A 17814-nucleotide genomic window follows, 5' to 3' on the forward strand; every position below is an offset into this window, starting at 1 on the left:
GGATGGATAACTTGCTCCTGATCATCCAGCAAATACTGGAATAGCATTTGAATTTGAGCAAGCTGGTTCTAAAAATTTTACATGGTGTCTAAGAGCATTACATGTGTTTAAGGTAAATCAGGAGTTTTAAGAGCACTTGCTCCATAAACCAGTGGTTCTCAACCTTCCTAATGCTGGGACCCTCTAATACAGTTCTTCATGTTGTGGTGACCTCCAACCATAAAATTATTTTCATTGCTACTTCATAGCTGTAATTTTGCTACTGTTATAAATCATAATATAAATAACTGTGGTTACTGATGGTCTTAGATGACTTCTGTGAAAGGTCATTTAACCTCAAAAGGGGTCATGATCCACAGGTTGAGACCTGCTACAATAAATGATAGGAAGAGCATTATCATTGGACTTGCCCATATATTATCTTGGGCACAAGCATTCACCACATATCCAGAAGTTGTGTGTTTGATGTTCCCTCTTAGCATTTCCCAACAGCTGTAGATTTGACTGAGTTTATAATCTCTGACTTCACCATCACTACATGGAAAGAGAGCTGGCCCTACTCAGGCATTATCTGTGAGTGCCTTCCAGGGGTCTGAACCCTGGATGCTGTTAGTACTCTCCATGGAGTATCCAGCATGGCTCTAAAGCTCCACAATGCCATAGAGCCTGGGTCCATGCTTTGTGGAGAGAGCAGGGGCAATGCTCAGAGGCAATAGGAATACTGGCACATTATAGAAGGTTTTGTTGTTGCAAAGGCTTGTGGGAAAAGGTGAGTTTTTAGTGATTTCTTAGTAAATGGCTAAGATTGACAAGAGTAAACAGCCTGGCATCTCTCTTCATAAAGTGCCCATTCCTTTTTGTTCTAATTTAATATTATTTATGGCTTACACAGAATTAGGTATCATTGTGGAAAAGTGCCCGATCTTGAACCCTGATAACTCTGCGAATCTTGCCAATACCTTTTGGTGGTCTTTATAACATTAGCATCCCTCAACCTATTTGGTTTATCTCATCCTGACAGGGAACAGAGGGAGAGCATAGGTCCTCACCAAGTATCCAGAGAAGATGCCTACAGGCCGGATGGGCTTCACCCTGATGGCTATGTCTCCTTCCTTGCCAGGGGGCAGGACATTTCCATGTTCATCTATGATCTGAAGAAAGAGGAAGATGGATGGATGACCCACAGAAAAGGAGCTGCACAAACAGTGGTGTGATGGCAGACTTGGTCAAGTGGAGGCCATTCTGCTCTCAACATGAACTAGAAGTCAAGAGAAGCCAAGAGGTTTAAGCTTGGATTCCTGGTCCACTTGTCTGGGTTTGTGCTAGTAAAACCTCCCAGTGAACTGGGCCAGAGGAACCTGGGCAGGTGCCTCTGGCTCTAAGGGTTCAGGAAAACATGTGCCTCCCATTACCATTGAGAAACTCCTCACTTGTAGACTTAGAGATTAAAAGCAAATGTTGTTCTGCTACTTTGCCTACTGACCTCCAGCTATGAGGCACTATGCTTGGACAATGGCTTCTGTAAAACAGAAATGCTTTGTGAACAAAACAGAACACTGACAAGCATTTCTGTATAGTTAACACAGTGAATTACATGACAGATCATCACACATGATTCCGAATTAGACAGAAGTTGTCACACTTCCAATAAACAGAAATCTACATGTAACCATAGACACATAAATATAAATTCTAGTTCTTAGATTCAGCCCAAATCAATAAAAAGAGAAAAAACATTAGTTACAATACAGTCACTATAATGCTAATAAAAATGAGTGTAACCCGTCAATAAACAACAGAGGGGCGAAGCTGCATTGTCTTATCAGTCATTGGGCTCTGTGCTGCAATGGGTACCTACTGACCTAGAAGGAAGGGTGCTGATCACTAAACTATAAACCCAAGTTACAAAACATTAGGCCAGGTTACTTCTGTTTTTCTTTCGAAATCACATTTAACAATGTAACTATTCAGCCAATTTGCCAGATAAGCAAAGTGGTTTCTGCTTTTCTCCTTCCCTTACTTCTCTCTTTCCTCCCTCTCCCACTACCTTTCTCTTCTAGTCCTTTTCAAAAGCTAAAGCTATTTCATTCATTTCATTTATTTATCCATCCATCCATCCATCCATCCATCCATCCATTCATTCATTCATTCATTCGTGTGTGTGTGTGTGTGTGTGTGTGTGTGTGTGCAGGTTGCAGTTTTTTTCTCTCCTTCAACCATGTGAGTCTCAGGGAATCAAACTCTTACACACTGAGCCATCACAGTGGCCCTCCTCCTCCTTTTAAAACATTTTTTTAATATATCAATATTATTTTTAAGTTTAAACTTGTTATTTTTGAGAATTTTATACACTAGTATTTTATTTACATCATTTCCATTCCACTCCCCAACTCCTTACCTGTCCCTCTTCACTCCTCTCAAATTCATACTTTCGTCTTTACTGTTACATACATACATATGTAATAAACACACACACACACACACACACACACACACACACACACACACCATGCTGAGTCCACTTAGTTTTGCTCAAATATACTTGTGCTAAGTGGTTGACTATTGGGGGTTGAATAACGTATTAGGAAGCTTGTCCCTGGAGAAAACTGGCTCTCTCACTCTCCGTAGCCACTGATGGCTTCTACTTTCTCACATAGGTGTGGAGCCTTGTGAACTCTCACCCATTTGTGTTGGGTAAGGTCATTATTGTCTTGGCAACTGTAGCATTGAGACTTTATGTGTGCAGTATCTGTTGTCATCTTTAGAAGATAACTATCTCACAACATGAACCCTGGTCCCGTGGCTTTTAGTTTTCCTAACCCTTCTTCCAAGATGTTCCCTGAGCCTTAGGTGTGGGTTTTCATTAAAGATGTAGCAATTGGGGTTGGTTACCCCACAGCCAGCTGTTCTCTGCATTTGGATAACTTGTGGATCTGTAGTGGTCTCCATCTCCTGCAGAGTGAGTGTGTGTGTGGTGGGGGGAAAAGTTAGGCTTATCTGTGGGTTTAAGGGTAAGTACCCAGGATGCAGTTAGAAATTATATTAGTTTAGGGAAACTATGGTGATATTTTATTTGTATTAAAATGTTATTTGTATGTTAATAAATAAAGTTGCCCGGGGGTCAGAGCTATTAGCAAGCCATAGGAAAGCTGGGCAGTGGTGGCATATGCTTGTAATCCCAGCACTTGGTAGGCAGAGCTAGGCAAGTCTCTTTGTGTTCAGGGATACAGCCAGCATTGGATACACACGCCTTTAATCTCAATACCAACCATAGAAGACCTGGAGGTCTGTACAGACAGGCAGTGACGAGGTGGTCATGTGGTTGGGTTTACAAACAATGAGAAGGCAGAACAGACTTTAACATAGAAATAGCTCTCTTTCAGAGGTAGGACCACCACAGGAGGAAGGGTGAGGTTTTAGCTCTTAGCTCTGACCTCTTGGCTTTCTTCTTTACATTGGTTCTGTGTTTCTTATTTAATAAGACAGTTGGTTACATCTACAGGAAATGGCAGTAGTGGGTTCTCTAGGATCCATGTCCTCTCCAGCCCTAGGTTTGTAGTACCAGGCATGAGTTGTCTCCTATTGAGCAGGCTGTAAGTCTATTGGTTACACTATTGGTTATATCTATTGGTTATCTCTAAGATAACACTGCCACTGTTGCACCTCTGGGGCTATCTTGCTGGGCCAGTACTTGTCCTTAGGCTTCACAGCTGAGTAGAACGACTGATCGCTTTTCTTCCTGGTCAGCTTGCATAGCACCTTCCAATACTGTGAGAGCTGGGCCCCAGGAAGGAGGTTTTCAGGTCAGTTCCAGCTCAATTTCTCCAAGTCTTGTGCCCAAAGTATGTGGTGTTATATCTTCGGGTCCTGGAGGACAACCAAGGGCAATGGCAATGGCCTGTGTTGTTTTGGGAATCTCTCAGAGCACCACCCCTAAACGACAACTCCAAGGGAGGATTCCCATGCCTGGCATTAGGGTTTGGGGTTTTGTTAGTGTCTGACTCGTGAGGGAAGCATTAGCACTCGTGTGGTTTAACTTCATTTAAATTGTATATGTAAATACACACACACATATAGACACAGACATACATACACACATATACACACATACACACACATTATATATGTTTTTAAATAAACATAAAATAACATGTTTCCCTTTGGCCTTTTCAAACATCCTTAGTGTTATTTGTCTTTTTTACCCCCTTCCTCTGCATTACTTTCACTCTCCTCCCCAGTCTCTTCAGCTAAAGTCTCCCTATTTTTCTCATTTTCCCTTCTCACCACCCATGTTTTTCTATCTCCCTCTCTAGAGTTTCTTCCACCCCACCCTCCCCATGATCTCTTTCTGCCTTCCTGGTTTCTGTGGTTTCTCCATGTTATATATACAAGCCTGAATGTTTGGAGCTGGGCTCCTGAAATAAGAAAGAGCACACAGCATTTGTCTTTCTGGGTCTGGGTTACCTCACTTAGTATATTTTCCATCTACTCACTTGCAAAGGTCGTGATTTCATTTTTCTTTACAGCTGAATTGTATCCCACCATGTCTATATATTACATTTTCATTATCTATTCATCAGTAGAAGAACATTTAGGTTCTTGGCTGTTGTGAACAGAGCAGCAATGAACGTGGCTGAACAGTGTCTCTGGAGTAGGAACGTCAAGTCCTTCGGGCGTATGTCAAGAATGGTATAGCTAGGATGTATGGCTGGTCTACCTTCAGTTTTCTGTGACTTTCCACATTGATTTCCAGAGTGGATACACCATTTGGCAGCCCCACTAACAATGAATGAGGGCTCCTCTTTCCTCGTGCCCTCGACAGCATTTGTTGTTAGTTCTTTTCTTGGTCTTAGCCATTCTGACTGGCTAAGGTGACATCTCAAAGTATCTTTAGCTTGGCATTTCCCTAATTGCTAAGGATGATGAATACCTTTAAATGTTTCTTAGCCATTTTTATGGTTTCTTTTGAGAACTCTGTTCAATTCCATAACCCACTTTTGAATTGGCTCATCTGTTCTCTTGACCTTTTGTTTTTGGAGTTCTTGGAATATTCTGAGTACTATTCCTCTGTCCTATGTGTGGCTAGCAGAGTCTCTCCTGCTTAGGAGCACTCTCTCCATGGGGTTGGTGTTCCCTTTGCTGTGCAGAAGCTTTTTGGTTTTGTGAGATCAGATTTGTCAGTTGTTAACTGCTGAGCAAGTGGAGTCTTGTTCAGAGGGTGATTTCCTGCATCGGCTCCTCATAGGCTGATGTTTTCTTCTCACAGTTTCAGCATTTTGGGTTTCACATTTAGTTCTTTCATCCACTTGATTTTTGGGGTCTAATTTAATTCTCCTAAATGTGGACACCCAGTTTCCCTAGCACCATTTGTTGATGATTGCTGTCTTTCCTCCAGTGTCTATTTTTGACATCTTTGTCAAAGAGAAGATGGCTACAATTACATGCACTTATGTTTGGATCTATTCTGTTCCATTAATCTACATGACTGTTTTTATGCTGACACTGTGCTCTTTATTACTGTAGCTCTGCAGAATAACCTGACATTTGGTATGGTAATTCCTCCAGCACTCTTCTTTTTGCTCAGGGTAGCTTTCACTATCTGGGGTCTTTTTTACTTCCATATGAGTTTTAGGATTTTTTTCCCTTTCAGTGAAGAGTATCATGGGGGGTTTTAATTGGAATTGCACTGAATCTGCAAATTGCTTTTAGTAGAATGGTCATTTTCACAATATTAGTTCTACCAGTCCATAAACATAGGAAATCTTTCCAACTTTTAGTGTCTTCCTCGTTTCTTTCTTCAGAGAATTAAAGTTTTCACCTTGGAAGACTTTTAACCTCCTTGGTTAGGTTTATTCTTAGATATATCCTTGAGGGTATTGTGAATGAGAGTGTACCCATGATCTCTTTCTCAGCATTTTTGCTGTTGGTATATGGAAAATTACTGATTTTTGTAGGTTGATCTTTGATCCTGATACTGCTGAAAGTGTAGAACATTTTTAGAAGTTTTCTGGTGGAATTTTTGGCATCTCTTATGTATAATTTCATATCATGTGCAAATAGGGATAATCTGACTTCTTTTCCTATTAATTTCCTTCTCTTGCCTTATTAATCCAGCTAGTGCTTCCAGTACTTTATAGAAAGGGGATAGGGAGAGTCAACAGCCTGGTCTCATTCCTGAATTTAATCTGATTTCTTCAAACTTTCTTATTTTGGCTGTGGGTTTCTCATATATGACTTTTATTACATTGAATTTCGTTTCCTCCAGTACTGTTCTCTCCAGAACTTTTACTGTGAAGCTGGATTGGATTTTGTCAAAGGTTTTTTAATGCATTATGGAAATAATCACGTGACTTTTTTCTTTAAGCCAACTTATATGATTTATTATATTTATTGATTTAGGTATGTTGAACCATGCCTGCATGTTGAAAATAAAGACAACTTGATCATTGTGAATGCTTTTTCTTATATGTGCCTGTATTCAGTTTACAATTATTTTATTGAGAATTTTTGCATCTATGCTCACCAGGCATATTGGTCTATAGTTTTATTTGCCTTGTTTTAGTATATTTACCTGGCTTAGGTGTCCAAGTTATTATGGCTTCACAGAATTTTGAAGGTGTTCCTTCTGTTTGTATTTTTAGAGTAAATTTAAAAAAGTATTGGCTATAGTTTCTGTTTGAAAGGCTGGTGGAATTCTGTGAATCCATCTAGACCTGGGCTTTTTTTTTTTTTTTTTTAAGTTGGAAGCTGGGGATCTGGGGCATTCATTCAGCTGGACTGGCATACCTACTATTAGTTCCACTCAATGAAAACATAATAAATAAATACATTACCACAAATTCATGTTTTCCCTCCCTCCTTATTGCCCTTAGCAAACCTGCACATCATAATGGGGGACAGCTGTTCCCAGGGAGCCTGGTTTGACGGTCATCGTTCTGGAAACTCTGCACGTGAGACCCTGTGGAGAGGAGCAGATAGAAAAGCAAGGCTCAGGAAGAGCTGCACAGTCCGGGGAAGGAAGGGTTCTGTGAGCGGTTCTCACTCCTGCCCTCAGCCATTCACAGGCCTGTCTCCTCCACACCCATCCCCCCGCTTCCTTCTTGGAACCCCAATCCAAGTGGCTCCACCAAACTATTTGTTCAGAAGACAATCTGGTAACTTCCCATGGATGAGAAATGAACAACTACCCTCCACAAATCCAGCTAACTGCGAGAAATGAGTTCTCACATTTTCTAACACAGTGGAGTGACTAATATCAGCAGCAAGGGATCACACGTCTCGAAGTTGGAGAAGAAGCAATGTTTCCAACACAGAGGAAGTTTAAATGTTTGAGTATGTGGATATGCTAAAAACCCTGAGCAATCATGATATGTGGCACACAGACATAGAAACATCACACAGTAAGGTGGGGTGTAGCTTGGTGGCAGGACAATTGCCTAGCTGTGCAAGGTCCTGGGCTTGGTTCTCAGTTACACTAGAAGAAAAAAAAAGAAGAGGAAGAGGAAGAAGGGGGAAGGAGGAAGCAGAGGAAGAAGAAGGGAAGAAGAGAAAGGGAAGAAGGAGGAATTTTAAGTTCAATTCTTATGTGATAATAATTTTTTTAAATGCAAAGTTAGTCATCTGCAGTCTGAGAGGCCTACAAGATCTTAGGGACAGTTTGCTTGAATCCTGAAATAAACCTTGTCCTCGGAGAGGCTGTGGGACAGAGAAGCCTCTTCTGCACATGTTCTCCTCTGGATGAATGGAAGCCCTTACTAGGTGTGCACTCCATGCCCTGTAGTCCTCACGTGGATTCTCAAGTTCTTCTTGACTGCTTCACATCGCAGCACTGTCTCCAGCCTGCGGGGGTGGGTGGTGGGTGGAGGACACTACCGGGGTCCATTAGTGGGAGAACGAAGATAAGTGAGAGGTCAGAGAGAAGAGGAGAAAAGCACTGAGGGTCGAGAGAGGGAGACACTCAGAAAAGGAGCCAATAATTGAGCTGGGAGACAGAATCTCGGGGCTGTTCTGATGAGCACCACAGAGCAGTGCAGATACATATTGTACACATGCTGCATGCTAACTCCAAGACTGGCAGGGTGGCAGGGATGATGGGGACTTTCCTGGCTTCTCCCTGTCCTTAGCTTCTGTCTGAGCAGCTGAGTGTTGTGCCTGACACATTGGAGAGTTGTAGTTTTCTGCTAATGTGTGACTCCATCACGAGAACTTCCATGATCATCTGTCTGAAGGAACAGTTGCTGTGTTTTTGTTGCAGTGGTGGTGCTGTTTGAAGGTGGAACCTCTAAGGTCAGAAGAGGAATCAACACCTTCTGATGGGACTGAGTAGTGGCTCTCTTAAGACGCAAGTAGGTTTCTACCAAGCAAGGCTACCCCGTGTTTTAGTTTGTTTGGCCCATGTCTGTTTTCCCATCCACTTTCATTATGTGTTGAAGCAGCATGGGGATACCAAAGGTGTGAGCAGATGCAACATCCAATCTTAGATTTCCCAGGCTTCAGAACTATAAGCCAAAGTATCTACTTTTCTTCATAAATCACCTAGCCTCAGTTATTATGCTACAGCGACGCAGAAGTGATGAAGTTTCTAGCTGTAGACTTCTCTTTGCCTTGTTTCATAGCTCTTTGCATTACCTACCATGACATCTATATCTTGATTTTCTGCCTTCCTTCCCCACTAGAATGTGATGCCCATGAAATCAAGAACATTGTCATTTTGTTCCTGTAGTAGATGCTCAATAAGTATTTCTCAACTAAAAGAGTGATAACACTACTTCAAAATAAACAGATTATCAACAGAATTTGAAGTCTGGCAGAAGACTCAGCCCATGGTCCCCTAGGGAGTAGATACCGTTTCTGTCTGGCCATAGAACTCTCGGATGTCCAGTCCTGTCTTGGCTTTCCAGTCCTCCAGAGTCTCTGGGAGAAGGCTTTCCCCTCCAGTGAAGCAGCTGTGCAGGTGTGGGAACTTGTAACTAAAGAAGAGAGTTTATTTTCCCTTAGTTTTGTTGGAACTGAAGTCTACCCAGGCTTGGGACTGAGTTCTGGGTGGTATGATGGTGGCCCTGGGTTTATATAGGCTAATTGTGTACAGATAAATAGATATAGGGATGAATCTAGAGGCTCCTACCAGCCCCCCAAATGTCCATCACCTGGAAAGATCTTGTTGTAGCAACATCCGGTAAATGAGGGGGGCACCCACCATGCTGTTGATGGGATAGTTGGACAGCACCTGAGGGGAGAGAGCCATCTGAGACACTGCTCATTAGACCAGATGCCATGCTCAGCAAGGCACACATCACCGTGACAGTCATAACTCCTCAAGGTGTAGTGATACAGACTGAAATTCTAGTTGTCTGTTGTGTTTGCTTCAGACTTACCAAGCCTCATGACCCTCACGACTCTCACACATGCTCAAGACACAACAGAGGAATGAACGCAGACAGAAAAAGGTCCAAGATTCATTTGGAATACTTTTGTCAAAACCTGGCTGGCTCTTCCCACTCAGTTTAAGACTAGTCCTTGTAACCCCAACCCTACCTCACCAAAGGGGGTGTAAGGCCTCCGCTATCAAGGAGGATAGATCAAATGTAGGGTAAAAGGACCAAGGAAAGAATACCTTGACTTTGAGGCCAAGGAAAAACACTCTGGCCCTGACTTGACCCCCAAATCAGAGACCAAGGCTGTACTGGCAGGTTTCGTGTGTCAACTTGACACAAGCTAGAGTCATTGGAGAGGAAGGAGCCTCAGGTGAGGAAATGCTTCCATGAGATCCAGCTGTAAGGCATTTTCTCAATTAGTGATCAATGGGAGAGAGCCCAGCCATGGTGGGTGGTGCCATCCCTGGGCTGTTGGTTCTATAAGAAAGCAGGCTAAGCAAGTCTGGGGAAGCAAGTCAGTAAGCAGCACCTCTCCATGGCCTCTGCATCAGTTCCTGCCTCCAGGTTCCTGCCCTGTTTGAGTTCTGGTCCTGACTTCCTTCAGGGATGAACAGCAATGCTGAAGTGTTAGCCAATTAAACCCATTCTTCCCCAACTTGCTTTTTGGTCATGGTGTTTTGTTATAGCAAGAGAAACCCTAACTAAGACAAGGGCCAAGCAGGGGAAAACGTCAATCCCTGAGCCTGTCCCAGATCAGGCCACAGAATCCCACCAATCCTTAGCATGAAATCCCACCAATCACTCAGCAAGAAATCCCTCTCATCCCTGAGCTTCAAAATCAAGCCACCAAACTCTGAGCTTGCCCTAAAATCAGGCCACATAATCCCTTCAATCCCAGGACACTCTGGAATTTTTACTCCCCAAGAAACCATATAAACCCTGTCTTCTACTCAGTTCTCTACTGATTCTCACTCAAGCAGAGGCAGCCACCCTCCTGGGGTTTTCCCTACCAATAAGTCTCTTGTGGGAACTTTGTTGTGTGGTGTGACTTGGTGGTATGTCTTATCTCCTGACTGCCAGGATACCTTTCTTTCTCTTCAGAGCTGCAACACTTGCATTGGGGAAGTCTTTGCCCTCAGAGCTGCAACACTTCCACCAGATGCTGCAGCAGATGAATTATATGATCTTGGATCAGTGCCTTGACCTTCTGGAACTAGGTTTGTTATAGGCTATTTCCATGAAACTAATTGTGAGAGACTATAGTGGTCAAAAGTGGCTGAAATCGTGTCTCAATATTTCCAAAGCAGTGTCCAAGAAAGGTCTGGAACTGAATGCTCGTGCTTCCTCCTGAAGTTCCCACAGTGACCTCATGCAGCATACACCGTGATCCTGTGGATGGACCTGAGCCCTGCAGGGTTAAGTGGCTCACAAGCACCTGGAGGAGTCAGTGTTCGCCACATGGCATACAATGCTCTTTTCCTCACCATGTTTGTTTTGTGCATAACTGAATAGTGATCTAAGCAAACATCTAGAAAAAAAGAACATGCATCACACAACAGTTTCCTGTGTGTGTAACTGATGACACTGTCTAATTCTGTAGTATATTTTTGCCATCAAAAAGAACATTTATTACTTGTTACTATGCAGTAAAAAGCAGCTATAGCATGTAATTTAATATTTACCTCAGACTCTACAGGGAAAGTAATCTTATTTGCTCTTTAGAATTCCTCCCAGGTAAATTCCCCAAACTGGACATAAACCAAACACCCACCTCTAATATGATGGGAAAGAAAGGGAGACACATTCTTAGAATGGAATACTGTAGAACAATTTAAAAGGACAAACAATACACATGCAAAAATATGGATTAACCTCACAGAGAAATTTACTGAATGAAATAAACCAGACACAAAAGATAATCCATCCTACACCTGAATTTATGAGAGAGAGAGAGAGAGAGAGAGAGAGAGAGAGAGAGAGGAGAGAGAGATATGAAATTTAAACTGGTAGAAGTCAAAAGAGTTTTTAACTTATGAGGTGCGAGCATGGCCAAGGGAGGTATGGTCACCTTCTGCAGCTGTGGGAACATTTGAGGCCTCCATCTGGGGATGGTGACATGGGTGTCTGAAATGAACCATACATTCCATATGTTGAGTGGATCCATAGGCTGGATCTCTAACCCTCATGTGATTGGATTTGGAGATAATGATGTCAAGTACTGAAAAAGGTGTGTCAATGCCACACTAGTTAGTGTCATAAGAATGAGATTCTCTCTCTCCTCCTCCCTCTTTCCTTCTCTCCCTTCCTTCCTCCCTTCTCACCTCCCCACCTCTCCCTCCCCTAAGGCTATAGCAAGAAGGTGATTGATATTCTACAGCATGAGGTTCCTCACTAAGCAGGTGACCCCTCCAGCACCTTGATCATCTTCAAGTCCATCCCTCAGAAGCATGGGAAGCATCTGCTGTGTGAGCCCCCCAGTCTGCTGTATTTCTGGGAGGTGACTGAGGCAGTGTCTGCCCCCAGTGAACGCTTTTCAGACTGTACACTAGAATAGTGACATTTTATACATTTTAACCATTATCTTGGGTTACACTGAAAATGAAGAAAAAATATGACACATACATACTTATATACAGACACAGGCATGTACACAGATACATATGCATGCATACACACATGTGTGAGGGAGATGGTATCACCTCCCATCCCTTTATCTAAGGTCTCCCAGCAAAAGAAGTGCCTCTTAGTTGAGAGAAGAACCACCTAGTCCCATCTCTTGAATATATGCCATTCATCGATGCCTGTGTCCATTTCTCTCCCTAGACTGTGAGCTTTGTTAGATGGGTGCAAACTTCCACAACCCCCCCACCCCCCCCACCCCCGCTGTCCACTGCTCATCCATGTGGCTGGGATTTAGCAGAAGTTTTATGAATTGAAACCAACTGTTATGACCTGGAGTGTGTAAACCCTGAGCTTACTCTGACCAACCAATATGGATGGTCCTCTCTTACCTTTAGAACAGTCTGTGGATCAAACTTTGGCAAAAGATGGACAAATGCGCATGCTCCCAATGACCAAGGTTCCAGAAATGAGGCTAAAATGTTCACTATCCAACCTGTGTCTGAGATGGTCCATATCGTGTCAGAGACATCCAGGCCTGTCCAGGTGCTAGGAACACAGAACATAGGCACACAGAGCTGAGTGCACACTGAAGGGCATGGTGCTTGAGGGGCTGTGTGGGAAGGGTGAGGTGTGGGCATGCAGCATGTGTGGAAAGGTGGCAGTGCTTTAGAAAGTGTGACCCCAGAAGACACAATTTAGCGGGTAACTGGGTTGTGCTCTCACTTTATTCCAGAAAAGCTTACTAACAGAAGGCATCAAAGTAAATAACCATTTGTGTGTGTGTGTGTGTGTGTGTGTGTGTGTGTGTGTGTGTGTGCAAGCATACACATGTATGGAATGTGCAGATGCCTTTATCTATTAATCTCCACCTTAGTGCAAATCAGACCTGACTTCATGACAGTTGTCATAAATCTATAGAGGGAAAAGGCTCAGCTTACCCAGCGTCCATCTTGGCCTTGATGCCCAGGCTGGAATAGGAGTGTTCTACCATCTTGGGAGGGCCACTGGTCCCGCTAGTGAAGTAGATGGCAGCTGATTCATGGCTTCCAGTTTCCACACAGTGATGAGTGGTGGGTGCATCCCTACAAGGACCAGAAAGTCAATGTCTCAGATCTAGCCTGGATACTGATGATTCTGTGACTCATCTTCCCTCACCAGCCCTCAAGTAGATGAGGGCAAGTCAGATGACCTGTTTCTGAATGGCGGCTGTTGAGTGTAAAATTCATGCATTTCTGAGAGAGTCAGGGTTAGCATTTTGTTAACTATGTAAGTTTGTACAAGTTACTTAACTTATGTGGTCTCACTTTCCATATCTGTGAAATGGGGACAAAAAACCCCAACCTACCTCAGAGTTTAGTGAGAAAGTTAACTCTAGAACAAAGAAAGAGAGAAATACTTATTCGGGACTTATTCAGTTGTGGTTGGCCCCAGCATAATACCAGGAACACAGAAGTTGAGCAGTTTGTTTTCGAAGTGATGAAAAAAATTATTTTTATTTTGTGTGTATGAGTGTTTTGTCTGCATATATGTATATGCACAATGTGCATATGTTTCCTGTGGAGGTCAGACAAGGACACTGGATCCCCTGGAACTAGAGTTATTGACAGTTGTAAGCTGCCATGTAGGTGCTGGGAATCAAACCGAAGTCCTCTGGAAGAGCAGCCAATCTCTCCAGCACCCCACATGGTTTCTTGACACCCATTGTTTTTTTTTCTCCCTCTGGAATAACCCACAGATTTCTTAGAGTCTTGAATTTGAATCTCTCAAAGCTGGTTTTTATTGTTTATTTTTATGGAAATTATTTTAAAGATCATGGCAGTAGAAACGAAAAACAACAGCAAAAACTTATGTTCTCCCTAGATGTTTCCTAAGGCACACAACTCTTGTGGAAGGATTTTAAACAGGGGGCAGAACCCCATTTATCCAGCCAGTCTTGTTGTGAAATTCTAGAAGGGCCACTATTCTGGAAGGAAGTGGATCCTAGGGATATAGAATGTGGGAAGAAGAGCCTGGAAGTCAGTGTACCAGGCATCTCTTAGATGCTGTCTCACGCTTCATCAATGGCTGTGATGAGTAATTCTGGATGCCTTTCAGACCCATTCAAATCAATAGCATGTTGTTGCTTCTAGCATGTGCACATGATTCATCTTAATGCCAGGATGTGTGTGTGTGTGTGTGTGTGTGTGTGTGTGTGTGTGTGTGTTTGTAGGTGCCTGCCTGTGTATGTATGCATTTATATGTGCCTATGTGGTGTGTGTGTGTATGTATATACGCATGTGTGCCTATGTAGTGTGTGTGTATGCATGTATATATTATGTATATGTGCCTTGTAGTATGTGTGTGTGGTATGTATGTGTTGTATTCATGTGAGTATGTGATAAGCACACACCTGTGTGTGAACATTCAGAAACCAAAGCAGGGTGTCCGGTGTCTCTCTTTACTGCTTTCCATGATATTTCCTTGAGACAGATTCTCCCAGTGAACCAGAATCTTAGCTTTTTGACTAGGTTAGGCTGGCCTGTGAACTCTTGGGATCTGCTTGTCTTTTACCTCCTAAAGCTAGAGTTACAGGCATGTGCAGCCCTGTTGGCATTTTACATGGGTGATGGGGATTTGAACTCAGGTCCTCATACTTGTACAGCAAATGCTCTTACCCAGTGAGCCTTGTTCTCAGATTCTCAGTCTCCCAGGCTTTTTCCTTTTTTTTAAATGCTACCATGACATGGGACTCTGGAAATGATAATGCCCCTTACAACCATCAACAAATGAAGATGAACGTTTTTGTTAGTCCTTTGTTAGAAAATCCTGGGGGCATTCTGTGTGCTTCTCAGAAGGTTTATGCATACCGAGGCCCACGCGCCTTTGGAATGAGTCCACCTTAAACACACTTGCATTTGCTTTCCTTTCCTTACGGTCTCACTCTCCTTCGTCTTGATTTCCACTTTGGATGGAAACCTGGCTAAGGCGGGAGCGACTCACTTGAGCAACGCCTTGAAGTTGAGCCATCCTTCTCTCCTTTCTTCAGACACCAGCAACTTGACCTTCAGAAAAGGGCACTCAGGGGCCACAGCATCCACTTCCTGGGCCACTTCATCCCCGGCCACAATGGCCCTGGCCTTGGATGTCTGCAGCCTGTAGAGTATGTCTGAGGACTTCATCTGGATGGTTCCAGGCATGAAAACGATGCCTGGCGAAGACAAATGGCTTCAAGGGACCTAGGAAGGGAGTGGTCTTCTTCCCCGGAGAAGGGCTGTGAACAGCTATGGGGGCCAACAGGGAAGGGCAGGTGGGATGTGAGGACCAATAGGGAGTAAGGACAGCATGTTCTGTGGGGAGGTCTTTGGGGAGAGGAAGCTGAAGTTCTCCGCCCACGTTTCCTTTCCAAGCGGAAGTGCCCAGCCTGTGTGGGCAGTTACTAACCAGTCCGAAAGCAGCCCAGGGTCACCAGCCACCACTCCGGGACTTGGGGAAGTACCACTGCCACACGGTCCCCGCGCTGCAGGCCACAGGCCCCCGAGAGGACATTGGCTGCCTGTTGGCTGATGTCACTCAGTTCTCTGAAGTTCCACTTTAATTCTTGCCCACCACCACTCACCCACCACAGGGCTGGACGTGGAGGTCTCTTGCCAGCCTGAAAAGAGAGATGGCCTAGTGAATGGGGACACAGCAAATAAAACAAATTGCAAGTCTTGTTGATCCGAGGACATCCACACACTATTAAAAAGGGTTGAAAACCTTCAAATATTTGTTTTAAATGAGGGTTAGATTTATCAATACTATATTAAAACAGAGGCTTTTAATATACATGCTTCAAAAAATAAGTTAAAACATATTCTATATTACCATGATAGATAATTTTGATTGCTAGCAGGATTGGCTTGAAGATGCCTAAGAGATGAGCGAAGTGCACCTCTGAGGTTTGACTGTGTGATTCCAGAGATGACTGGCTAGTGTGGGCTGTGATATAATCAATGACCTAGTGGCTCATAATATGGCATTGGGGGATGGGGAAAGCAAGAAGTGGGTACTGGGTAGAGAAAGTGAGTTGGAAGACATCCTTGGGGTTAGATCTTTCCCCGGACCTTTTCACTGTCAAAAGTTTCATTATTTCCACCTTGATTATTATTACTTTTCATTTTGCTGTTTATTTCCTTTTGTTTATTTAACTATTTCTTTCATGGATTCCAAATTGAGAATTGAGGCAGTAAGACCTTTCCTCAGTATTCCAAGGAGGAATAAGTAAACAAACAAACAAACAAACAAACAAACAAATTAAGCTAGCTGAGGAGACCATTGAATCAATGAAGGGCTTGCCATGGAAACTTTAGGACCTGAGTTCTACCCCCAGAACATACATTAACCAAAAGTCAGTCATGGTGATGCACAGTAGTAATTCATGCACTGAGGAGGTGGAGTCAGGTAGATGCCTGAGGCTTGCTGTCCAGTAAGTCCAATGTACTTGATGAGCTCCTGGTCAGTGAAAGACCCCATTGTAGCACAAATCGTAATTGGTCTTAATAATAAAAACCTAGAGTCAGATAGAGGGGTAAACGCTTAAAGATCAGAGAGACAAAGGAACAGGCCTCAGCCACTTCTTACCTCTGCCAAATCCTCAGACCCAAAAGGGGCTGTGTAGTGGGTAGCATTCCAGCTTTGGTCTGGAGGTTCCAACCCATTGAGGCATTGGTAACTATCACATCTACAAGGCGGGGCCAAGGGAGGGCCCTGAAGACCCGAGATCAGGATGCGCCATGCTCTCTTGCTGCTGGGAGCCCGGACGCCAGAAGTGACCGAGGAGAGTCTCCAGAGAACATCGCCGGACTGCGCTGCATCTTTTCCAGAACCCTCAACCTACCTATCCCTTCATTTGTAAGTTATGCCATTAAATAAATCTCCTTTAACTACATGGAGTGGCCTTAATAATTTCACCAATAGGGCTGAGCTCCCATCTCTTCCCACCTTACATTCCTCTTTCTGCCCAGTCATATCACTTCCTGCCTCCACCTCCCTAGTGCTGAGATTAAAGGTGTATGCCACCACTACCTGGCTCTGTTTCTCTTTTAGACCAGATCAATCTTGTGTAGCCCAAGTTGTCCTTGAACTCACAGAGATCCTGCTGCCTCTGCCTCCCAAGTGCTGAGTGCTGGGATTAAAGGTGTGTACCACCACTGCCTGGTTTCTATGGCTAACCAGTAGCTTAGCTCCATACTTTGATCTTCAGGAAGCTTTATTTGTTAGACCACAAACAAAATATTACCACATTTCTGTAGTGCTATGTTGTGTATCCTAACTAAACATGCATGGGATTGGAGGACAGAGCCAGCCACTAGATTAGACATAGAGGTCAGACAGTGGTGGCACACACTCTTAACCTTATCACTCGGGAGGCAGAGATCTGTCTAGATCTCTGTGAGTTCAAGGCCACACTAGAAACAGAGCCAGGCAGTAGTGGCACATACCTTTATTCCCAGTACTGTGAAGCACACATGCCTTTAATCCCAGAAAGTGACATGGCTGGGCAAAGAAAGGCGTGAGGAAACAGGAACTAAAGCAGTTCAGCTGAGACCCATTTGGGTGAGGACTCAGAGGATTTCAGTCAGAAGATTCATGGAGTTGGCAGGTGAGGTTGGCTGTGGCTTGCTCTGCTTCTCTAATCTTTCAGCTTTCACCTCAATATCTGGCTCTGTATTTTTTTAAAAGAACATTTAACCTTTGAACAACACATTCCCCCTTTTTTGTCTAAAAATAAAAAAGAATGTTATAACTAATATAAGAAAAAACTATATACAAGAAGTATAATAACTAAATACAATATATG

At 43.4% G+C, this 17814-nt stretch overlaps 1 protein-coding gene across 1 annotated transcript in view; it reads right to left on the reverse strand.

Moving 5' to 3' along the window:
- LOC114692158 (acyl-coenzyme A synthetase ACSM2, mitochondrial) overlaps positions 1-17814 on the reverse strand; it is a 33968-nt gene that overhangs the window by 5662 nt on the left and 10492 nt on the right. Inside the window, exons 3-10 of the mRNA XM_028867808.2 lie at positions 15417-15627; positions 14976-15183; positions 12935-13078; positions 12386-12542; positions 9147-9226; positions 8846-8969; positions 6878-6958; positions 1050-1151 (exon numbers count right to left, since the gene is read on the reverse strand). Coding sequence (XP_028723641.1) covers positions 1050-1151; positions 6878-6958; positions 8846-8969; positions 9147-9226; positions 12386-12542; positions 12935-13078; positions 14976-15183; positions 15417-15627 — 1107 coding nt within the window. The remainder of the gene's footprint in view (positions 1-1049; positions 1152-6877; positions 6959-8845; positions 8970-9146; positions 9227-12385; positions 12543-12934; positions 13079-14975; positions 15184-15416; positions 15628-17814) is intronic.

This window comes from Peromyscus leucopus, chromosome 1 (assembly GCF_004664715.2).
Source record: "Peromyscus leucopus breed LL Stock chromosome 1, UCI_PerLeu_2.1, whole genome shotgun sequence".
Classification (NCBI taxonomy): Eukaryota; Metazoa; Chordata; class Mammalia; order Rodentia; family Cricetidae; genus Peromyscus; species Peromyscus leucopus.